Source organism: Nycticebus coucang, chromosome 18 (assembly GCF_027406575.1).
Source record: "Nycticebus coucang isolate mNycCou1 chromosome 18, mNycCou1.pri, whole genome shotgun sequence".
Classification (NCBI taxonomy): domain Eukaryota; kingdom Metazoa; phylum Chordata; class Mammalia; order Primates; family Lorisidae; genus Nycticebus; species Nycticebus coucang.
This window is the reverse complement of record NC_069797.1, coordinates 28395246-28418731: the sequence shown is the minus strand read 5'-3', so window position 1 is coordinate 28418731 and position 23486 is coordinate 28395246. Positions and strand designations below refer to the sequence as shown.

The 23486-nt window shown below is 45.7% G+C and overlaps 3 protein-coding genes and 2 non-coding genes across 13 annotated transcripts in view; 2 read left to right on the top strand and 3 right to left on the bottom strand.

The window, feature by feature from the left end:
• SRR (serine racemase) overlaps nt 1-4041 on the top strand; it is a 48638-nt gene extending 44597 nt beyond the window's left edge. For all 6 annotated transcript variants that reach the window (XM_053568531.1, XM_053568528.1, XM_053568527.1 and 3 more), the window contains 4 exons: nt 1772-1891; nt 2552-2626; nt 3120-3329; nt 3822-4041. In XM_053568531.1, the coding sequence (XP_053424506.1) occupies nt 1772-1891; nt 2552-2626; nt 3120-3329; nt 3822-4037 (621 nt within the window). In that variant the 3' untranslated portion in view covers nt 4038-4041. The remainder of the gene's footprint in view (nt 1-1771; nt 1892-2551; nt 2627-3119; nt 3330-3821) is intronic.
• Nucleotides 4042-4064: 23 nt separating this feature from the next.
• Nucleotides 4065-20010, bottom strand: TSR1 (TSR1 ribosome maturation factor). 2 transcript variants are annotated; one of them, XM_053568510.1, is made up of 15 exons: nt 19719-20010; nt 18845-18948; nt 18348-18567; nt 18121-18255; nt 17340-17764; nt 15746-15905; nt 13752-13903; nt 12074-12267; nt 10891-11053; nt 10433-10543; nt 9073-9205; nt 6266-6382; nt 4867-5007; nt 4691-4765; nt 4065-4564 (listed from the first exon to the last, which is right to left on the bottom strand). In XM_053568510.1, the coding sequence occupies exons 1-15, from the start codon at nt 19735-19737 to the stop codon at nt 4386-4388; spliced, it is 2328 nt and encodes a 775-aa protein (XP_053424485.1). In that variant the 5' UTR covers nt 19738-20010; the 3' UTR covers nt 4065-4385. The 2 variants fall into 2 exon arrangements, with proteins under 2 accessions (XP_053424485.1, XP_053424484.1); XM_053568509.1 differs by lacking the exon at nt 19719-20010 and adding an exon at nt 19132-19283.
• LOC128571470 (small nucleolar RNA SNORD91 family) lies at nt 8487-8579 on the bottom strand. The gene has a single exon (XR_008375877.1). It is a non-coding gene; the product is annotated as a small nucleolar RNA SNORD91 family (small nucleolar RNA).
• LOC128571469 (small nucleolar RNA SNORD91 family) lies at nt 10195-10287 on the bottom strand. The gene has a single exon (XR_008375876.1). It is a non-coding gene; the product is annotated as a small nucleolar RNA SNORD91 family (small nucleolar RNA).
• A 318-nt stretch (nt 20011-20328) lies between the features above and the next one.
• Nucleotides 20329-23486, top strand: part of SGSM2 (small G protein signaling modulator 2) — a 38097-nt gene continuing 34939 nt past the window's right edge. For 2 of the 3 annotated variants that reach the window (XM_053568507.1, XM_053568505.1), the window contains exon 1: nt 20329-20569. In XM_053568507.1, the coding sequence (XP_053424482.1) occupies nt 20513-20569 (57 nt within the window). In that variant the 5' untranslated portion in view covers nt 20329-20512. The remainder of the gene's footprint in view (nt 20570-23486) is intronic. The other variant, XM_053568508.1, reaches the window with a different exon arrangement.

Sequence of the window (23486 nt, the reverse complement as noted above, 5' to 3'; positions counted from 1 at the left end):
CCCACCACCCTCGGTATATGGGGCCAGTGCCCTACTCACTGAGCCACAGGTGCCGCCCACCATTTGGATGTCTTAAGAGTCCTCTCAGACTCAATGATGTCAAAAACCAAACTCCTGATTTTACTCTCCTATATCATTCCCCCTCTAGCTTTCCTCATCTTAGTAAATGGTAACTTTTATCCTTTTAGTTGTTCAAGCAAAAAAAATCAGAGTTATCTTTGATAATTCTCTTATACCTCACATCTAAATCTCAGTCCTACTTTCAAAATGTTTCTGCAATCCAGCTATTTCTGTCTCTACCATTACCATTCTGATTCAAACCAACATCAATTTTTATCTAGATAATAGTAGCCTAAGTCTGTGGTCCCCAACCCCCAGGCTAGGGGCCAGTATTGGTCTGTGGCCTGTTAGGAATAGGCCCACACAGCTAGAGGTGAAAGGCAGGTGAGAGGGAAGCTTCATCTGTATTTCTGACCACTCCCTATTGTTCGCATCACAGCCTGAGCTTGGTCTCCTGTCAGACCAGTAGGTGAGTTAGATTCTCACAGGAGCTCAAACTACTGTGTACATGAAGGATCTAGGTTACACAATCTTTTTATGAGAATCTAATGCCTGATGATCTGAGGTAAAGCTGAGGACATTAACAACACATTTTGGGTGTCACTGTCTCCCACCATCCCCAGATGGGACCATCTAATTCCAAGAAAACAAGCTCAGGGCTCTTGCTGATTCTGCATTAAGGCGAGTTGTGTAATTATTTGATTACATATTACAATGTAGTTAATAATGGAAATAAAATGCACAATAAATAATACTCTTGAATCATCCCCAAACACCCCATACCCCCCACTAGTCCATGCAAAAATTGTCTTCTAGGAAACTGGTCCCTGGTGCCAAAAAGGTTGGGGACAGCTGGCCTAAGTGGTCTTTCACCCTTGCCCCACTAATGTTTCAAGAGAGCAACCAGAGCTCTCCATTTAGTAAGTTAGAACTTGTCTCCTGTCAACTCAAAATCCTCCAAAATGGTTTCCCACCTTTTACACAGTGGAAACCAAAGTCCTTACAATCATGTATGGCCTGATGAATTGGCCTGTTCTTTCTGACCTCATCTCCTATTTTTCTCTGCCAAACCCTCCATGCCAGCCATACTACCTTCTTAGCAGTTTTTCAGAAAGTTCAAGTACTCTATTCTGTAGTTTTTGCACTTGCTATTACCCTCTCCCTGGACTATCCCTGGGATCTACAGCATTTATTCAAATCTGTTAAAATGTCACTTTATCAGAGGCTCTTCCTGGCCACCTTACATAATTTCGTCCTTCTTTTCCCATAGAACCTAGATATGCCATATTTATATGTAGTAGCCCACACTTCTCTATCATGCAATCTAACCCTTGAGAGCAGGGACTATTTTGTTCACTATTTCCAGTATTAGTTTCAGAACAAAGTCTGAAAAAAAAAAAAAGTCAAGAAAGAGTCAAGGACAGATGGTGTGGTGGCTCATGCCTATAATCCTAGCATCTGGGAGGCCAAGATGGGTAGACTGCTTGAACTCATAGGTTCAAGATCAGCCTGAGCAAGCACAAAACCCAGTCTCTAAAAAATAGCCGGGCATTGTGGCAGGCACCTGTAGTCCCAGCTACTTGGGAGGCTGAGGCAAGAAAATTGCTTGAGCCCAAGGGTTTGAGGTGGCTGGGAGCTGTGATGCCGAAATCAAATTTGTTGGAAATGCTATTAAATGCAAATCAAGTAAGCTTAATTAATGTACTTTCAGTCCAGAGAAAATGTTACAAGAAGAGTTATGGAAGAAACAGAAGGCATCATGGTACACCCCACACAGGAGCCTGCGGTGATAGCTGGGCAAGGAACAATTGCCCTAGAAGTGCTGAACCAGGTAAAACAGCCTAGCTGTTTAGGTACTGGTTAGACCATTAGGCTGCAGGTACAATTATTTTATATATACATGTAAAACTGCTTATTGGCTCAGTGCCTGTAGCTCAAGTAGCTAAGGCACCAGCCACATACACCAGAGCTGGCAGGTTCGAATCAGGCCCGGGCCTGCCAAAAAACTGAAACCAAAAAATAGCTGGGCGTTGTGGCAGGTGCCTGAAGTCCCAGCTACTTGGGAAGCTGGGGCAGGAGAATCGCTTGAGCCCAGGAGTTGGGAGGTTGCTGTGAGCTGTGATTCCACAGTTCTCTACCCAGGGCAACAGCTTGAGGCTCTGTCTCAAACAAACAAACAAAAAACCCCTGCTTATTAATAGGGCTATTTGGGCAGCGCCTGTGGCTCAGTGGGTAGGGTGCCGGCCCCATATACCAAGGGTGGTGGGTTTGAACCCAGCCCGGCCAAACTGCAACAAAAAAATAACCACATAGTGTGGCAGGCGCCTGTAGTCCCAGCTACTGGGGAGGCTGAGGCAAGAGGATCACCTAAGCCCAAGAGTTGGAGGTTGCTGTGAGCTGACGCCACAGCTACGTAGGGCAACAAAGTGAGGTTCTGTCTCCAAAAAAAAAGGGGGGGGGTGATTTACATTTTATCTTCTTTTCACTAAAGGTTCCTTTGGTGGATGCACTGGTTGTACCTGTAGGAGGAGGAGGAATGATTGCTGGAATAGCAATTACAGTTAAGGTGAGAAAACTGGCTTCTGGAGAACTCCTCACTTCAGATTTTACATCATAGTATGTTGTGGATACCTGCTCAACATTCCTCCCAGAACAACAGTAGTTATAATGAATGGCACCTTCAGTCTTAGCCCTGAATTCCATCTTACTGTCACACTCTAATATCCATACCAGGGGCAATACTTTCCCAAATAACCAGCAGAAGCAGATGTGATCCAGGCAACTGAAGGCCAGTATTAGACATACTATTTATAAAGTGCTTTAGATCATTTTTTTTTTTTTTTTTTGGTTTTTGGCCGGGGCTAGGTTTGAACCTGCCACCTCCAGCATATGGGACAGGTGCCCTACTCCTTGAGCCACAGGCACCGCCCAAGATCGTATTTTCAATACATTCATCAAAGGGAAAAACTCTTAATTATGGAGAAATGTTATTACCTGTTCTGCTTATTTTAGACAAGTAGGCAATGTCCTGGTTTGTGTTTTAATATTTTTCTTCCTAGGCTCTGAGACCTAGTGTAAAGGTATATGCTGCTGAACCCTTGAATGCAGATGACTGCTACCAGTCAAAACTGAAAGGGGAACTGACCCCCAACCCTTACCCTCCAGAAACCATAGCAGATGGTGTCAAATCCAACATTGGCTTTAACACCTGGCCTATTATAAGGGACCTTGTAGATGATGTCTTCACCGTTACAGAGGATGAAATTAAGGTAAGGCTCCAACAGGAAAATAAATGAATAGTGTAATTGCTGTTATGAGCAGCAGGTAACCCATAGAAACTTGACTAGGTGACTTCATAACATGTGGGAAAGTACCCTAGATTATAACCCTCTTGCCAGTAGAAGCGGTTAAGATGAAAGAAAAGCCTTGGCAGGCACATGCAGGGGTCCTCAAACTTTTTAAACAGGGGGCCAATTCACTGTCGCTCAGACCGTTGGAAGGCCGGACTAGTTAAAAAAAAAAAAAAAAAAAAGACTATGAACAAATTCCTATGCACACTGCACATATCTTATTTTGAAGTAAAAAAACAAAACGGGAACAAATACAATCACATCGCCTCATGTGGTCCACGGGCCATAGTTTGAGGACCCCTGGGGATAAGAAAATTCAAACCAGGTATATCCTCTTCTGGCCTTTATAATTAAACCACCTGAACTCCCCTCCTCCATTTCACTAATTCTCACTCCCTTCTGCACCAACAGTATGCAACCCAGCTGGTGTGGGAGAGGATGAAACTACTCATTGAACCTACAGCTGGTGTTGGAGTGGCTGCTGTGCTGTCTCAGCATTTTCAAGCAGTATCCCCAGAAGTAAAGAACATTTGTATTGTGCTCAGTGGTGGAAATGTGGACTTAACTTCCCTAACTTGGGTAAAGAAGGCTGAAAATGTAGCTACTTTTCAACCTGTTTCTGTTTAATTTATGCAGAAAGAAAAGATGGGATTCAGTGTCTGTACATGCTTGAACATTTTGTTTCCTGGTCACTAACAACTTTCCCTCTTAAAAGTTTTTGAATGCTTAATAGACAGTGGATATTTCAGTAAAGATTTAATTTCAATAAAGATTTAATAGTTTTTTGGATTATGTAGTAGTAGAAAAACTTTCATGCTTAATTGAGACACATTGTCAAGGCCAAGCAAAGTCTTTTGCAAATGGGACAACAGTCTGATTGGCTAACATAGAAAACAAACTTTGCCCAATCACAACCTGTAGACTATCATCCCTAGAATGTTAACTGGCACCAGTAAAACAATTTATTTAAATCCATCATTCCATGCCCACATCAGGCACTGTTGAAGAAATATCACTTTTCACCCATGGTAGTGGTTTTGGTACATATGGATCATAAGTCCATTTGGGGAAAACTCGTTTATAGAGGTTCATCAGTACTGTGTCCTGAGATTTTAGCTTCCCATCAAAGCTGCACTTCATGTGACCATGAGTACCTAGAAAGAAAACAGCAAGTTGGTCAAATTAAAAGTAGACAGATTTAAAGCATAACCTCCAATCCGATAGTCATTTAGTTAACACTAAGAAATCTAGACACGGTCCCAAGTCCCACATTCTCTTACCTAAAGGCTCCTTGATGTATCCTCTGCGGCCCCACTTTGTTCTCAATTCCACTGGTTTAAACCACAGCACATCCTCTTATAACACACAAAAGGCCAAGATGAAATACTTACAAAATGTAAACCCAATCTTCATACCACACAGGCAATCAGATCTCATCGTCCTTCTTCATACGTACCTCTACTGAAGAACATATAACGTACTACTGCCATCTTAGTAAAAATTTTGAAAGGATGACCACTCAAAACAACTCTCTTGATCACCATTCTATCTGGATCCACTGACAACAGATAGCCTGTAGCAATGAGGCTGTGCATTCCTAAAGGGCAAAAGCAAAGCAGGAAGTCTGTTTCAGGAGGCTATAGGCCAGGGCCTTCATTTTTTGCAGTTTTTTTTTTTTCGCCGGGGCTGGGTTTGAACCCACCGCCCTTGCATATGGGGCTGGCACCCTACTCCTTAAGCCACAGGCACCGCCCCCGCTCCAGTCTATTTAAAGACTTATGTAAGATTTTTTTTTTTTTAGAACTTTTTTTTTTTTTTTGAGACAGAGCCTCAAGCTGTCGCCCTGGGTAGAGTGCCGTGGCATCACAACTCACAGCAACCTCCAACTCTTGGGCTCAAGCGAGTCTCGTGCCTCCACCTCCCAAGTAGCTGGGACTACAGGCGCCCGCCACAACGCCGGCTATTTCTTGGTTGTAGCCATTGTTGTTTGGCGGGCCGGGGCTGGATTTGAACCCGCCAGCTCAGGTGTATGTGGCTGGCGCCTTAGCCACTTGAGCTACAGGCGCTGAGCCAACTTATGTAAGATTTTATTGGAAAAACCTTAAAGTAGCATTACACTATGCTGTCCTCCCTATGCCTGTGGCAAAGATCACTAAAATGATATTCCTGCTAAGCCTGTCCCTAGAACCTATCCTAAATACAGCATTCTGAACAGCCTTCTCCAATTAGCTAAGGTTTGCAAGCAAGCAGCAGTTTGTTGCCCCTGCCCTAGACCCACGGTGAAGTAAACTCTTCAACCTCATTGATAGGTTCTCGGAAACTTTGTGATATTAGGTGAAATAACATACTTGTAACAAAACCCTATGTTTTTCCTCACCAACATTATAAAGAATTAATTCAAGGACCGGCTGTATGGCTCGGCGCCCATAGCACCAGCCACATACACCATGGTTGAGGGTTCGAATCCGGCCTGGGCCAGCTGCAACAACAACAAAAAAAACCAGCCAGGTGTTGTGGCAAGCGCCACTAGTCCCAGCTACTTGGGAGGCTGAGGCAAGAGAATCGCCTAAGCCTAAGAGTTTTGAGGTTGCTGTGAGCTGTGACACCACAGCACTCTACCAAGGGTGACATAGTGAGACTTTGTCTCCAAAAAAAAGAAAAAAGGACCTGCTGTATGTCATTTTGCTCTTTTGCTCACAGCTTCTAAGACCCTACTGATGAGGTTAAGTGAGAAATTAACTATATTTTGAAAATTGTCATTACCTTTTCTATACCATTTGGCTCCCAAATCTATATACAGAAGAGAAAACAGTATTAATCTGATAAGGTCCTATAGGCCTGTGAACTCAACTTACCATTGCTTTTCTGCTTGAAAAGCAGCACAGATGCAGGAGGAAAAGTGATTGGAGCATATACTGTCACCACCAGCGACACATCAGCAGTCAGGAACCTCTGAAATTTATGTTTGTCCGCTGCCATATTAAGGGTTAAAAAATAAAAACCAAAATCATTTTGAAAAACCACAGGTAATCCAGAGGTCTGTGAAAGGCTATTATTCCAACTCTTAAACCCAAAACAGCGTGGCCCCAGCTGCTTGGGAGGCTGAGGCAAGAGAACAGCTTGAGCCCAAGAGTTTGAGTCTGCTGTGAGCTATGATGCCACAGCACTCTACCAAGTGAGACTGTGTCAAAGAAAAAAAGAACTTTAATGGATACACAGTTGATTTTTTGACTGATAACTTTACTAGAAGGGACCATTAATGCAGATAATCTACTGGGTTAAGCAATCCAAATATATTATCAACTACTAGAGCTGAACAATTTTACAAAACCTAGTTGAGTATTAATAAAATATAAATACAGTCATCTTTGTTCACATTTCACATCTTTAAAAACAGGCTCTTAAAAGTACACAACACGCTACACTGAAGACCAAGAAGTGCTAAAAGTGGATCCAGCATTCTTATTCCCTGATCAGTCTGTTGGTTGGCCAGTATCTCTGAATAACACTTCAGCTGACAATAAATGTCTAATATTCTGATTATGAAAAAACAAACAAAAAAAAAAACTGAAACAGCTTGTATTTCTCTACCCCACTAGTTCTCAAAAATCTTTCCTGTCTCAATACAAATAAAAGATATGACAGAGTCCTATCAGTAATACTTTTTATCTGAAGGCAGAACCTTGGAGCTGGGACTAAATTTGCGATTTAAAAAAAATTCTCCAGGTGATTATGCTGCCCACCATCCCTACTTCAATTAGGAATTAATGCATTGTAGAGAATAACTACACTAAATAACTTAGTCTTAAGCAGGTATTATCAAACATTTTTTGTAAAGGGAACAATAATAAATACTGTTTGCAGCCATACAGTTTTCTGTCCCAATTACTCAACTGTGCTACTTAAAAAAAAAAAAAAAAAAAAAAAGCTCCAGGGGGTGGGGCCTTGGTGTGAAATAAAAAAAAAAAAAGCTCCAATGATTTTGCTTACAAAAATAAGCAATAGGAGACAGATTTGGCCCGAAGGTCTTAGTTTACTAGCCCTTGAATCTTAAGAACTACCTTGAGCTTCTATTTTTACCTTCAATGTAACTTTCATAAAATTATAGGAAAACAAAGTATTTTAAGGGAAAGAAAAATTAATTATTCATTTAGACAACATGGTTTGTGAGTATAAAAATTATCCAAAACAGGGCGGCGCCTGTGGCTCAGTTGGTAAGGCGCCGGCCCTATATACTGAGGGTGGGGGTTCAAACCCGGCCTCGGCTGAACTGCAAGCAAAAAATAGCTGGGCGTTGTGGCAGGCACCTGTAGTCCCAGCTACTCGGGAGGCTGAGGCAAGAGAATCACGTAAGCCCAAGAGCTGGAGGTTACTGTGAGCTGTGTGTCGCCACGGCACTCTACCGAGGGCAGTAAAGTGAGACTCTGTCTCTACCAAAAAAAAAATTATCCAAAACAGGTGGTGCCCATAGCTCAGTAGGTAAGATGCTGGCCATATACACTGAGGCTGGCATGTTCAAACCCAGCCCAGGCCAGCTAAAACACAATGACAACTGCAACAACAACAACAAAATAGCCAGGCATGTGGTGGGTGCCTGTAGTCCCAGCTACTTGGGAGGCTGAGGCAAGAGACTTGCTTGAGCCCACAAGTTTGAGGTTGCTGTGAGGTGTGATCCCATGGCACTCTACCCGGGTGACAGCCTAAGACTGTATCAAAAAAAAAAAAAAAAAAAAATCCAAAACACTATTAATATGGTCTTCATCATCCACCTGTCATTAACTGAGTCAGCTAAGACGTTCAGAAGCCAAGTTAGAGACAACACATCTTTCTATTCCTAATGTGTAGGAGTACAATCATTTTTGCCACAAAAATGTTCCTCATCACCATTCTCCAAATTCTCATCCAGTCCCTGAACATCTCAGAACCCATCTCTCTGCTTTACCCAACTGTGGGCTACATCTAGTCTCTATCTCTTTACCCATATTGCCCTTGGCACACAAGACACCAAGGTTTCTACACTTTAACACACACATTTTATAAAGCTGCCAACTCCCATTCCAACCCTATTCTGAAACATGGCAGAAAAGCTTCAGCACCACATAGAGGATCATCGCTGGATGCTTCAGACAGGTTCAGACATTTTGCATAAAAACATCATTGGGTTTTAAGCCTGAGTATAGAAAATACTTCTGAGAGACTGAAGAGTTTTTTGGGTTTTTTTTTGACAGAGTCTCAGGCTGTTGCCCTGGGTAGAGTGCTGTAGCATCACAGTTCACAGCAACCTCAAACTCTTGGGCTTAAGCGATTCTCTTGCATCAGCCTCCCAAGTAACTGGGACTACAGGTGCCCACCACAATGCCCAGCTATTTTTTGGTTGCAGCTGTCATTGTTGTTTAGCTGGCCCAGGCCGGATTCGAACCCACATGCCGCAGTGTATGTGGGCTAGCGCCCTACCCACTGAGCTATGGGCCAGGCTAATTTTTGTTGTAGTTGTCACTGTTGTTTGGCAGGCCCAGGCCAGGTACGAACCCACCAGCCCCAAGGTATGTGGCTAAGAGATAGAAGAGTTTCAAACGAGGTATTCTACATCCCTCCCATCAAAGTCACAGTTCTCAAAAGACAGTAAGATGTTCAAGAACTCAGAAGCTTTTCCATTGCTAACCTGCAGTGTGCTGAGAGAATAGAGGTGAGGCTCGGAAGCGCCTGAATCCGCAGTGGAAGATCAGCTCCTCTTTGGCTTTCACAGGTTCAGTGTTACCAGGGTCACGTCTCACTACCATATTCAAAACTGACATCTGAGGACCAAGTAAGGAAAAGAAAAATTTTGTAGTTCAGGAATACAACAGTTTAATCTGAAAGAAGACAAACCAAACTAGCAGATTCAGATTTTCTCTAGGAACAGTTAATTAATGGTGGCCATGTAGATGATAGAACATAGGTTCATCTTTGTTTTTTTCCCCCTAGTTTTTGGCCAGGGCTGGGTTTAAACCTGCCACCTCTGGCATATGGGCTAGCACCCTACTTTGAGCCACAGGCACCACCCCATAGGTTCTTTTATTTTTTTTTTTTTTTGAGACAGAGTCTCACTTTGTCACCCTGGGTAGGGTGTAGTGGTGTCATAACTCACAGCAACCTCAAACTCTTGGGCTCAAGCGATCCTCTTGTCTCAGCCTCCTGAGTAGCTGGGACTACAGGTGCCCGCCACAATGCCCAGCTAGTTTTAAGAGTATGGATCTTGCAAGAGGGACTTTACCTAACAATTGCAATCAGTGTAACCTGGCTTATTGTACCCTCAATGAATCCCCAACAATAAAAAAAAAAAAAAAAAAAAAAAGAGTATGGATCTTGCTTTAGCTCAGGCTGGTCTCAAACTCCTAAGGTCAGGTGATCTACCCACCTTGGCCTCCCAGAGCACTAGGATTACAGGCCTGAGCCACCATGTCCTCTTTTATCTCTATCACCATCATCTGAGCCAAACTCAGACTGATTAGACCTTTCACAAACCTTTTTGTACCAGTTTACCTTCCAGAATCTAACATAAAAGAGCTCAACATCTGCCAGAAAAATCAGCGGCCTTCAAGTCATTCACTCACCACACAACTCAAAACTACCTTAATTCAAATCCCTTCTTTATTCCTTACCCATACTGACCCAAAGACCTGTTATACCCCTCAACATAAACAAGTATTGCCCACTAAGAGAAAAAAGATCTGTACCTTGGTATAGATCTTTATTTTTAGGGCTGCCAACCCTTGTTTAAAATCTGATCTGAAAAATATACTTATCTCAGAGAAGTCTCAGACACAAAAGGATTGCATCACTGAGATGCTTCAGACAGGTTCAGACATTTTGAGTAAAGTCATCATTGACTTCTTTAATATCGTGATTCCTAACCATAGAGGCAGAATTTCCACATCCCAATGAGCGAAGTAGCAGTCACATCAACAAAATTTTAGGCTTTCAAGACAGAAGTAGGTTGCAAAGTTTCAAAACTTCTCATTTCCCACAAAACACTAATTTACCTTTTGTTCATGGGGTAATAAAGAAAATGCAATCAAGGGTGCTCCTTGCCTGAAGTACTCTACCACTGAGATTGGGACTTCAGAGATATGAATTGTGACATACCAGCCAACCTGCCATAAGAAAGCAGAAAACAATCACAAAGTTACCCTTAAAAGTCTCAATAATGAAGGATTTCTCCAATGCTAAAAGTGTTAAGCCTCTCAAGTTACCTTTTAAAGCCAAGCCTTTTGCCCTGCAAGATGCTTTAGTCACCCACGTTCACCTTTTCCCTTAACATGTTTGATATCTCTTTGTGCCCAATGTTACTCTTCCTCTTACAGATAACTCAGGGGCCCCTCTAACTTATCTAAGGGCAACACAAAACTAAGAAAGGTACCTCATTCTCATGCCAAGAGGAGTGAAGTAGGGAGCGCATTGACAAAAGCAAATTATAGGATGGACAAGGGAAGGTAGATACCTCAGCTCCTTCAACCTCTTTTTCCTCAATCTCTTTAAAGATGCTTTTCCTAGTGTTAGTAAAGTTCTGAAACTGAAAGATCCGAGCATAATCTGGAGGAAGGTTTTCCTTAGGATCCCATGGAGATGTTCGGAAGCTTTTGAGGCCTCTATATTTCTGAAATCTAGAATATAGATTTTAAAGAAAATCAAGTCAGATTTATATGGTGCTACTCAGTGGTTCTCAACCTTCCTAATGCCAGTTCCTGTGGGTCACGACCCAGAGGTTGAGAACAGCTGTGCTACCTAGACTCACGTCACTTCTAAAATGGTTACAGCTCTAGCTTAAAGGACTCTAATTACTATCTCTGCTTAAACCAAGACCAAACTCCAAAATAACTTATAAACAATTATATCAGAACCAAACCCAAGCTTCTCACAGACAAAGGACAAAGATTGACAGTGGCTCCTTGTTGCCTGACAGGGAGTGGCTATTTAACCTGATGAACAAGATCTCTGGCATTGTCCTTCCTCTCTAATACCCAAAGTGAACTCTATGGCTTTAGTCAGACTTAACTCCCAGAGCAGATGTGATCTTCTACATGTTCATGCTTTTGCAGTTCCATGCAACCCCCTCAAAACCTCCTAATGTTATATACTTCAATTGAATATTACTTAGCTCCTACAGGAAGTATGTGCCTTCATTTAAGTCCTATAACATTAGTCTGTACCACTCTACAACTTGATTATATATTATTTCATGTATATATATATACATGTATCTTGACTTCTGATACAAAATGTTAGTCCTTCAGGAGTAGGAAGGACTTTTGTATCACAGTGACATAGTTTTGAGCCAAACAAGTTTTAAATAAAAACTTATTGTTGGCTTGGCACCTGTGGCTCAAGCAGCTAAGGTGCCAGCCACATACATCTGAGCTGGTAGGTTCGAATCCAGCCTGGGCCCACCAAACAATGACAACTGCAACCCAATAGCTGGGCGTTGTGGCAGGTGCCTATAGTCCCAACTACTTGGGAGGTGGAGGCAGGATAATTGCTTAAGCCCAGGAGTTGGAGGTTGCTGTGAACTGTGATGCCACGGCACTCTACCCAGGGCGACAGCTTAAGGCTGTCTCAAAAAAAAAAAAAAAACAAAAAAAAAAACACAACAAAAAAACTTATTCAGTTTAGACTTGTTGACTAACCGAATTCTAGCAGCAACATCACGGGGGGTGTCCACTTCATCTGGAAACATCTCTTCTAGTCTTTCTTGTTTATATTTCTCCAACATTTTTTCCTCAGCCTCTTCATCTATTTTCTCATCATATAGATCATCACGTACAGACTCTCCTATAGTCATAGTTTCACATTCCTCTTCATCTTCCTCACTACTCTCATCCTATGGAATAAAGGATTATAGTTATTTCAGAAGAAACTCACACTTGTCTCTATCCTAAAAGCCATTAAGCTAAAAAAATAATTTTACTAGATACCTATTCCCAATAAATTCTAAGAGATACTGAGTTTTTTTTTTGATGCCCTGGGTAGAGTGCTGTGGTGTCAGAGCTCATAGCAACCTCCAACTCTTGCACTCAATTGATCCTCTTACCTCATTTTTTCATTTTTAGTAATCGGGGTCTCACTCTTGCTCAGGCTGGTCACTAACTTGTGACCTCAAGTGATCCATCTGCCTGTCTCCCAGAGTGCTTGGATTATAGGCATGAGTCACTGTCACTGTGCCCATCCCAGAGTTTTTTTTTAGATAGAATCTCACTATATCGCCCTGAATAAAGTGCCATGGTGTCACAGCTCACAGCAACCACAAACTCTTGGGCTTAAGGGTTTCTCTTGCCTCAGCTCCCCACGTAGCTGGGACTACTGGTGCCCACAACAGCGCCCAGCTATTTTTTGGTTGCAGTTGTCATTGTTGCCCCAGCTGGCCGAGGCTGGGTTTGAACCCACCAGCCTGGGTGGTTGCCCCAGCTGGTGCCGAAACCACTATGCTACGGGCACCAACCCTTTTTCTTTCTTTTTTTTTTCTTGAGACAGAGTCTCATTATGTTGCCCTCAGTAGAGTGTGTGGCAGCTCACAGCAACCTCAAACTCTTGGGATTAAGCAATTTTCTTGCCTCAGCCTCCCAAGTAGCAGGGACTACAAGGCACCTGCCACAACACCCAGCTATTTTTTTTTTTTATTGCAACTGTCATTGTTTAGCTGGCGCAGGCTGGGTTCAAACCCGCCAGCCCTGGTATATGTGGCCAGTGCCCTAATCACTGACCTGCGGGCACTGAGCCAATGGCCCAAAATAATTCTTAAGAAACTGACCATACACACACCTCAAAATCAGGAGTTACAGTTTGCCTCACATTTGGAGCTGTATACAGAAGTGGTCTAGGGCAGTGCCTATAGCTCAGTGAGTAGGGCACCAGCACCATATACCAAGGGTGGAGGGTTTGAACCCAGCCCCACCCAAACTCCAACAAAAAATAGCTAGGCATTGTAGCAGGCGCCTGTAGTCCCAGCTACTCAGGAGGCTGAGGCAAGAGAATTACCTAAGCTCAAGAGCTGGAGGTTGCTGTTAGCTGTGATGCCACGGCATTGTACCGAGGGCGACAAAGAAAGACTATGTCTCAAAAAAAAAAAAAAAAAAAAGTGGTCTAAGGGCCCATTTCTTTTCTTTTTTTTTTTTTGCAGTTTTTGGCCAGGGGTGGGCTTGAACCCGCCACCTCCAGCATATAGGGCCAGCGCCCTACTCCTTTGAGCCACAGGCGCAGCTCCTGGGCCCTTTTCTTTTTTTTGCAGTTTTTGGCCAGAGCCAGGTTTGAACCCACCACTTCTGGTATATGGGGCCACCGCCCTGCCCAAAGGGCCCATTTCTTTACCTGGGATTCCTCTTCCATGAAATCCTCATGTTCTGTATCATCATATTCATCTCCTTCCCCACCACATTCACCATCTTCGTCTAAAATCCATTCAGCTTGGTAACTGGATGTTCCTTTGGGGACCTTCTTTACTACCCTGGAGCTTTCCTTCACTGTAAAAGCCCAAACAAGTTAAGCAATTAACATAAACCACTTTTCCCCTTTACTCTGGTTATTCTCAGGTAGGTCGATCCTACTCTTTTTCTATTGTCTTTACTTTCCTCATTCCCTCATCACCACCAAACATTAAAAACACAAGTCAGGCTTGGCACCTATGGCTCAAGTGGCTAAGGCGCCAGCCACATACACCTGGGCCAGGCCCGCCAAATAACAATGATGGCTGCAACCAAAAAATAGCCAAGCATTGTGGTGGGCGCCTGTAGTACCAGCTACTTGGGAGGCAGGAGAATCGCTTGAGCCCAGGAGTTGGAGGTTGCTGTGAGCTGTGAGGCCATGGCACTCTACCCAGGGTGACAGCTTGAGGCTGTCTCAAAAAAAAACAAAACAAGGGCCGCGCCTGTGGCTCAGTCAGTAGGGCGCCGGCCCCATATACTGAGGGTGGCGGGTTCAAACCCGGCCCCGGCCAAACTGCAACCAAAAAATAGCCGGGCGTTGTGGCAGGCACCTGTAGTCCCAGCTACTGGGGAGGCTGAGGCAAGAGAATCGCTTAAGCCCAGGAGTTGGAGGTTGCTGTGAGCTGTGTGAGGCCACAGCACTCTACTGAGGGCCATAAAGTGAGACTCTGTCTCTACAAAACAAAAAACAAAAAACAAACAATAAAAAAACCCATACAAGTCATATAAAAACCCCCTACAATATTGCTATCAACACAGAACTCCCTAGCCAACACTATGAATAGAACTACTTCCAAATTTAATTCATCTGCCTCACAACTAGCACTACTTATGCAGCTAAATAAACCATGCAATGAATCTGACACTTTTAATCTGTTCATTTTTTTTTTTTTTTTTTTTGTAGAGATAGAGTCTCACTTTATGGCCCTCGGTAGAGTGCCGTGGCCTCACACAGCTCACAGCAACCTCTAACTCCTGGGCTTAAGCGATTCTCTTGCCTCAGCCTCCCCAGTAGCTGGGACTACAGGTGCCTGCCACAACGCCTGGCTATTTTTTGGTTGCAGTTTGGCCGGGGCCGGGTTTGAACCCGCCACCCTCGGTATATGGGGCCAGCGCCCTACCGACTGAGCCACAGGCGCCGCCCAATCTGTTCATTTTTAACACAAACAATAAATAATAAAGACACCACGGCACTCTACTGAGGGTGACCAAGTAAGACTCTGTCTCAAAAAAAAAAAAAAATGCTTGTGTTAAAATGGGCTCAAGTGATCCTTCTTGCCTCAGCCTCTCAAGTAGCTGGGACTACAGGTGCTGGCTACAACACCTGGCTATTTTACAGACAGGGTCTCACTTCTACTCAGTCTGGTCTCAAATTCATGACCTCAAGCAATCTACCCACTTCAGCCGCCCAGAGTGCTAGGATTACTGGTGTGAGCTACTGTGCCAGCCTGCCATGGTGTCTTTATCTCATAGCAACTTCAACCTTCTTGGGCACAAGCAATCCTCTGCCTTAGCTTCCCAAGTAGCTGGGACTACAAGCACCTGACACAACGCCTGGCTGTTTTTTTAGAGACAGGCCCTCGCTCTTGCTGGTCTCAAACCCATGAGGTCAGGCAATCCACCTGGGTCAGCCTCCCAGAGTGCTGGGATTACAGGTGTGAACCACAGTGCCTGGCCTAACATAAGTCATTTTGAGAAATGGAGCAAAGCTGTGTCCAATGTTTGCTTAGTGTAAACAAATAACATTTGGGTCAAGGAGAAGCTGCAACCTTCAACTATATCCTCATCCCACTCCAGTCTATAGGATCCTCACTGTGAGCAGCTAGACAAAATTCACAATTCCAGGTTGCATGAATTACAAACAAGTTTGCCAATACCAACCATTTGCCTCACTCAGCTCCTCCTCAGTGGGCCAGGTTTGCTCCCCCTCCATTGGATCTGGAATAGCCTCTGTTTGCAAGGATTCCTGTCTTTCAGGGTCTGCCTTCACTAGAACCCTAAGGTCTTCTTCCATATCAGCTACAGCATCTACAGCACAAATCTGAAAACCAAAAGTAGGTCATCAAACATTAACCAAAAATCAACTAAATCTAATACAGTAACCAGAAAGATCCAAAACTATAAATTCTCACGTAGGTGAATGAAACAAGCCAAAAATTTCCAAATACTTATTTCCTAATTTCTGAGGCATTTTACTTAAGTCTCTATACCTCTGCTTTTTTTTTTTTTTTTTTTTGAAATATCAACTTGCTGTCACCCAGGCTAGAATACACTGGCATGATCACAGCTCACTGCAGCCTCTAACTCCTAGGCTCAAGCCATCCTCCTACCTCAGCCTCCCAAGCATCTGGGCCCACAGGCATGTGCCACCCCACCCAGCTAATTTTTTAATTTTTATTTTTTTGCAGAGATAGTGACTCACTATGTTGCTAAGCTGGTCTTAAACTCCTGGGCCCAAGTTGTCCTCATGCCTCAGCCTCTCAAGTAGCTGGGACTATGGGTTCACACCACCAAGCCTGGCTAATTTTTCTTTTTGTAGAGACAGAGATCTTACTATGTTACTCAGGCTAGTCTTGAACTCCTGGTTTCAAGTGATCCTCTTGCCTTACCCTCCCAAAGTGTTAGAATTATAAGGTGTGAGCCCCAGCACCAGGCCTGATTTCTGCAAAGTTCACAAAAACCTTTCATATGTCAATGTGCCCAGGTTCATATTGTTTCTATGTTGTATGGTATTTCATCCCTCTTCAACTCAAGAATCACATTCATCCTTAACACCTGGCTCAAATCTTATCTCTTCTGTGAAGGACATTAGTCTACTTTCTTAACTTCCATATTAGGTCTATCTGTACCTTAACTATATACTATCTCAAATTTTATTTCATTTTGCCCATTTTTTTGACTCAATTATTTGAGGTAAACAACCACATCTTTTGTGTCTTCTATAAACTCAGAGCCAACTACAGTGCGGGGTACCTAGAAAGTGCTGCATAAATATGTGATTGATCAACATATTTGTAGTTGACTATTGCCTTAGATCCCCTTACTGGCCTAAGTGTACAGACTATTCTCTTTGAATTTTAAGTTTCTTTTTTTTCTTTTGAGACAGAGTCTTATTATGTCATGCACTCTAGCGAGGGTGACATAGTAAGACTCTGTCTCAAAAGAAAAAAGCATTTTTTTAAGCACTGGCGTCACAGCTCATAGCAACGTCAAACTCTTGGGCTCAAGCAATTCTCTTGCCTCAGCCTCCTGAGTGGCTGAGACTACAGGTGCCCACTGTAATACCTGGCTATTTTTTAGTTGCAGCTGTCATTGTTGTTTAGCAGGCCCAGATTGGGCTCAAACCCACCAGCCTCAGTGTATGTGGCTGGTGCCCTACTCACTGAGCTACAGGCACTGAGCCTGAATTTTAAGTTTCCATCCCATACCAACTTAAATATCAGTCTACATGGTTTTAAAAAAATATCAGCCTTACCTCCATTTCCAAGTACGGGTCCTTCTGAGATTTAACTACTCTAGGATTTAAAGGAAATGGGTCCATGGGGGCATCTATCTGTTTCATTTGGAAATCACCATGTCCAACAATATGTAGCAAGCTATTTACATTCAGAGTCTGCCCACGAACATAGCCTGAAATTTTCAAGGTGCCCACTAAATTATTCTCTTCATTAGGTACAAAATCAGCAGCATGGGAAAACAGGTAGGCCCGTCGATCTCGAAAAGCAAGATGCCGTTGCTTTTGGTTAGCCAACTGCCTGAGCAGCATCCCTGCTTCCTGTTGAGTGTCTAACTGGAAGAGTTTGTCATCTGGAAAGCGTTTCTCCACAGCTTTACTTAGTTTCTTTCTGGCATCTATTTGTTTCTTCAGTGGGAAGCCAGAAATCCCCTGGACAGCTAGTGCTGTAAGGAAAAAAGAAAAGGCTTCATGGTATATTGATTCACGACATGAAAATCCCTCTACTTCACAACCTCACAGCTCAGCTGTAAGCACAGAGATCACTGGGAAACCTAACACTTGACTACCATGAAAGAATTTCAGTGAAATCAAACTTCATCTTCTTTCTCTGGGCAAAAGACTGCCCAGAAATAAAAAGGCACCTTGACTGATAATTTGCAAACAATGGACCAAGCTTAATCTATACTTGTACACTCCACCACCAGCTAAATACAACTCATCACATGACAACGCAAATTACAGGTGCCCAATAACTGCTAATTCACTTCCTTTCCCAGACTCCAATACTCCATTCACTTACTATAGGTGGGAAGTCCCTGAGCAAAGAGGCAGGAAAGGCAGTAATTCCCAGTACTGTCCCATCCTTCTAGTGGATCAAGGAGGAACAGGATGGTATCAGCTACCTTAGCCATGTCTAATACTGTGTGGAGATCTCCTGGAGACAGAAAACAAAGTAAATGGTTGGCATCAACACATTATACACAAAAACAACTACCCCTACTCAAACATAATGATAGATATTCTAACCTGGCATTGCGGAGGTGAAAAACCAGCGATGTTTCAAGCGAGGGCATAATAGCATAAAGGTATGGGAGCTTCCTCGTTCATTCAAGTGTACCATTCCACTGTCTCTGTCTTGAAGCAGCTGAAAGGCCTCTGGCAGGGAAATCCTGTTGTGCAGGGGCACCACCAGTACCTGATGAGGAGGGCCATCCTTGCTGCCCAGCTGTCTCTTCTCTGCCAGAACCTGAGAATGGAAAGGATCAGCAAACATCTCAATGTCTCAGAACTTCGATCAAGTACTGCATTTCCAAAAGTACAGATGCCCATTTCCTCCATCATGCGTCAGCCGGTTCGCAGTTCTAACCAAAGCAAAGAGTGCTCTAGCGAGTCTAAGCTTGAACGCCGGACATGTGCTCTAGAGTTATTTTCTGTCCTTGGCCCTTCCCTGGGTCTAGTTCAAGGTATTACCCGACTAGAATGGTTGAAAAGCCGCACCATTTCTCAATCTCAGCTCCTCTTACCGCCTCCTTCTTTTGCTTTCGGAGCTGGTTGGAGCGATGCCTCTGGTCTACTCTGCTGAGCTCTTTTCTCACCTTCTTGCTTAGGCTTTTCGGTGCTAGGCGGCCTGGAGGGAAGATCAAGAAGGGTTTGTTGTGTTCAGTATCAGGCCAAAAAGGGGTCCCTCTACGCCCACCTTAGAAAGGGCCTTTCGTGTGGCGCCCAGGCCGGAGACGACAGCTCAGTCCGGGAAAGAGGAAGAAGTTAATATTAGCTAAAAAGCCCTCTTCCTCCTAACCTATCTTCTCACCTTTGCCGTCCCTCTGTGCGGACCCCCGACCCCGATGCCGCCCTCTTTTATGGGCTTTGTTGTGCTGCTTAAGCGGGCCTGAGCGGTGCGCCGCCATGCTGCAGCTCGCGTGCACCAAGTCAGCACCACTTCCGGCCCAGGCCGAGTGTTTCCGGTCCCCTCCCTGGGGGCGCGCTCTCTCCCCCGCCGGCGCGGGCTCCCGGCGCCCTCTAGCGAGGGTCTCGTCCCTTCAGCTCTTAAAAGCACCGTGCCCGCCCCTCCGCAAAGCTGCGGTGGGAACTTTTCCCACGCCGCAGTCCGCGACTGGGAACTTTAAAACGCCGGATGTAGCCTCTCCGGGCAAGGACTTACGATCCAAGAGAGCTCTTTTTTGCTCCCTTATATTTTATTTTTTACGCTGTAAGGTTGCATCACGTAGGAAGATGTTGAATGGGAGACTCCGTGCGAAAAAGGCCTACGCCCCTCACTCTCACGCAGATTCGGGCATGGAAACTCTTCAGTTTCCAGATGATGCAACAACCTTTCCCTCAACTCCCTGTAAGGCTGGTGAAGTTCTAAGGCGAATTGCCGTAAGGGAATTCTCTTACCTTCACTTACTGCATACATGTTCCCGCCAGTCCCTGTTACTCCAGCCCGCGCTGTCACCACCCATATAGCAGCAAGAATGGCCAGACGAGACGTGGAGACTCCAAGGGGGCGGGAGGAAGGCTGTAACCCTCATGCTTCTCTTCCCGCAAACCTTACAACTGAACGGCGATGGCTAGCTAGGAGAAGGCCAGGCGACGAATGCGGGCTTCCCCGTGACAAGGCTAGAGCCGCAGGGGACCCAGTGTCCCAGCCCCGGCCCTTTCAGCTCCCTGCACTGTACCTCCCGTCGGAAAACAAGCTGGTAGAAGTCAGAGGGCATCTAGCTGGAGGCCCGTCCTGGCGCGAATGACTTTCCCCCTAGACGCAAAGCCTCGGGGTGCAGGGTCCGCCAGGCAGAGGGCGGCGCGGAGCTGGCTGCAGGCGCTCACAATGCAGCTTCGCGCCTTCTAGGCGGGAACCCGCGCGTTACCATGACAGCGACCCCGTGGCGCGCGCCCGGGCTAGCCGCCCCCAAGAGCTCGAAACCTCCCTCACCCGGACCCCCCCCTCGTCGCTGTGCGCAACCCCCCTTCCGGCCGTGGGAAGGGGGCGGGCCTGCTGCCTGACGTCTGTGCGGGGCTCGGAAGATGGCTGCGGAGCCGAGCACCGGGCAGTGGGTGCGGCGGTGGCGGCGGGCGGGGAGCGCGGCGGGCGGGGGCTCCGCCTCTTTTGTGGGGCGCTGAGCGAAGCGCGGAGGCGGCGAGGGCGCGCGGGGGCATTGGGGGGCCGCTCGGCGCCGCCTCCCGGCCACATTATGGGCAGCGCGGAGGACGCAGCCAAAGAGAAACTGCTATGGAACGTGAAAAAGGAGGTACAGTCGGGGCAAGGACCCCGGGGGTCTTGCGTAGTGACCTGCGAAGCCCAAAGGGCTGAAAGATCTTCTCCCACCGTGCCGCGCGAGCGCCTCTGGGCCGAACCGGGGCCGGGCGGGGGCGGGGTCCTGGACGGGCTGCGGCTCTCGCCTCTCTCCCATCTGGGGCAGCGCCCCGGGACCCGAGGGGCCAGGCTGGCGCTCCAGGGTTGATTTGCCCCACGGTCCCGCAGCTCCCCGCCCTGTGACGGCAGCAGCCCTGGGAAACCGAGGTCGGGGGAGGGGTGGCGGCGTTTTCTAGAGAACTGGAGCTTTCCATTCATCGCCAGTGCCGCCTGGGGAGAGGCGGGGCCCGCGCGGGCCTCCAGCTGCGCTAAGCTGAAGCGGGTAGCGAGTTGAGGGCTTAGCTACCCCTTGCCCTCCACCCTCTCTGGCCCGTATTCCTCTGGCGACTGAGTCCTAGCTGCGGGAAGGTTTGCTGCACATCTCACGTTTCTCCCTCCACGCCCACCTCCTTACCTAGGGACCGGGGGTTTTTTTGAGAATGGTTTTTAAAACTCAGATTTTTTTTTTTCCTTTTGAGGGAGTCACCCCACTTCAGAAAGAGAAAAGAGTCCTTCCCTCTTCTGAGACCCTATGCCTTGACCCTGCCCAAAAGCCCTTGTCAGTGGGGTGGGGGTGGGGGGTTGCCCATATGAATGACTCACTCCCGTGTGAGAACAGGAAAGCTCAAAAACAGCAGAGTAGATTAGAATGTTTTAGGCCTCCTTCCCCCTCTGCCTCTGTTGCTGTCCTTTGCCAGATAAGTAAACTCCATGGCAGGGAACACCTCCCCACCCTGTGCTTTGTCCACTGTGCTGTGTCTAGAGTCTGGCACACCGTAGGCGCTCAGTGACTATTTGGTAATTAAATATGCTGATCTTGGAGATTTGGGGGGTGGGGGAGACAGAGTCTCATATCGCCCTGGGTAGAGTACCGTGGCCTCACAGTTCACAGCAACCTCAAACTCTTGGGCTTAAGCAATTCTCTTGTCTCAGTCTCCAAAGTAGATAGGACTACAGGCGCTGCCACAACACCCGGCTATTTTTTGGCTGTAGTTGTCATTGTCGTTTGGCAGGCCCTGGCTGGATTGAACCCACCAGCTCTGGGGTATGTGGCTGGTGCCCTAGCCTCTGAGCTATAGGCACCAAGCCTGATCTTGGAGATTTTGAGGCCTGATGGGAAACCATAAATTTTGGAATAGTCTGGACTTAGTTCTCCGTAACCTTGAATAAGTTGCTTAACCTCTGTGAGTCTAGATTTCTTCATCTCTAAAATAGGGGTAATGCTATCTACTTCATTTATAAAAGTTTACATTGGAGTCTTTCTCAGAATTTCAGGATTGGGGGAAGAGTCTGGGTTCTCATAAAATCCTAGAAAGCTTTAGATGGTTCTTTGGCATCTATGACCTGGCTACTGTGTCCTAACATCTGTTTCTTTCCTTCTAAAAAGATTTGGTTGAAGTTAACACCTTCCTAGCTTGTGGGAGAAGCTTTACTGTGCCTTTGCTGTGTTGTAGCCAAGGAAGGGTTTCTTAGTCCAGGGGTTTATCAAATCAACATTTAAGTCCCAATTCTGCTCTTCCCAAGGAATAGAGAAATCTCAGTGATTATCCTCAAGAAGAAAGCAATGTAGTGAGACTTGTTGAAAGACTATAAACAAAAACAAAAGTGCCTATACCCAAAGTGCAGGTGGATGTGCTGGGATTATTGGTGTGATCTAAATTTGGAAGTTGACTTGGTGCCTGTGGCTCAAGCGGCTAAGGCGCCAGCCACATACACCTGAGCTGTCGGATTTGAATCCAGCCCGTGCCCACCAACCAACAATGACCGCTGCAACCAAAAAAGTAGCCGGGCATTGTGGCGGGCGCCTATGGTCCCAGCTACTTGGAAGGCTGAGGCAGGAGAATCGCTTGAGCCCAGGAGTTGGAGGTTGCTGTGAGCTGTGATGCTACAGCACTCTACCCAGGGTGACAGCTTGAGGCTCTGTCTCAAAAAAAAAAAATAAATAAATAAAATAAAATAAATTTGGAAGTGGGTCAAAGATAATGAGAACAATTTTGAAGACAATGATTTTCCCCCAATATCAGGAAGGCTGACTATCCTACTCCAGGAATGATTCCTAAGAAAATGTGAGAAATGTCTAGAGTATGCTACAGCTGTATGTCTCACCCAACAAAAGTTGGCTTGCTTTGAACTCAGTGCATTTCCCTTCCAACGCCAGTGCTTCATTACCACAGAACCATACCCTTGTCTCTCCTATAAGATGAGACAAGGGGGTACCTGTAGGCAAGGCTGGCCTTTCACAAAGGACCTCTCTCGGGCGGCGCCTGTGGCTCAGTGAGCAGGGCGCTGGCCCCATATACCGAGGGTGGTGGGTTCAAACCCAGCCCCGGCCAAACTGCAACAAAAAAATAGCCGGGCGTTGTGGCGGGCGCCTGTAGTCCCAGCTATTCGGGAGGCTGAGGCAGGAGAATCGCCTAAGCCCAGGAGTTGGAGGTTGCTGTGAGCTGTGTGATGCCACGGCACTCTACCGAGGGCAATAAAGTGAAACTCTGTCTCTACAAAAAAAAAAACAAAACACAAAGGACCTCTCTCATAATTCTAGGGTCATATGTATGTCCTCCTAACCCAAAAATCTGTCCCACCAGCCTGCTTCAGATGCCTCCTGATCTTAGCTGTGACATTATGCTCTGTTTAATGCAAACACCCCGGGGGACGTAATCTAGAAAGCTTTTAACAGTTGAAAGTGCAGGAATCGATCTGATTCCCATTTATCTAACCACTAACCATGTTTAGTTTCCAGTAGGGAGGAGCCTCGAAGTCCTTCCTCCTGCCCAGGCTTCTTATACTCTACCACCCTCTGAACTATACAGTCC

Bases quoted from the DNA above. Each gene is read 5' to 3' on its own strand.
- TSR1 (XM_053568509.1), bottom strand. From the start codon at position 19,228: ATGGCGGCGCACCGCTCAGGCCCGCTTAAGCAGCACAACAAAGCCCAT. The intron at 18,568-18,844 runs GTAAGAGGAGCT...TTCCATTCTCAG, and splicing joins GAAAGCAAAAGAAGGAGGCG to GTTCTGGCAGAGAAGAGACA. The intron at 4,565-4,690 runs GTAAGAGAATGT...TTTTCTTTCTAG, and splicing joins ATACATCAAGGAGCCTTTAG to GTACTCATGGTCACATGAAG.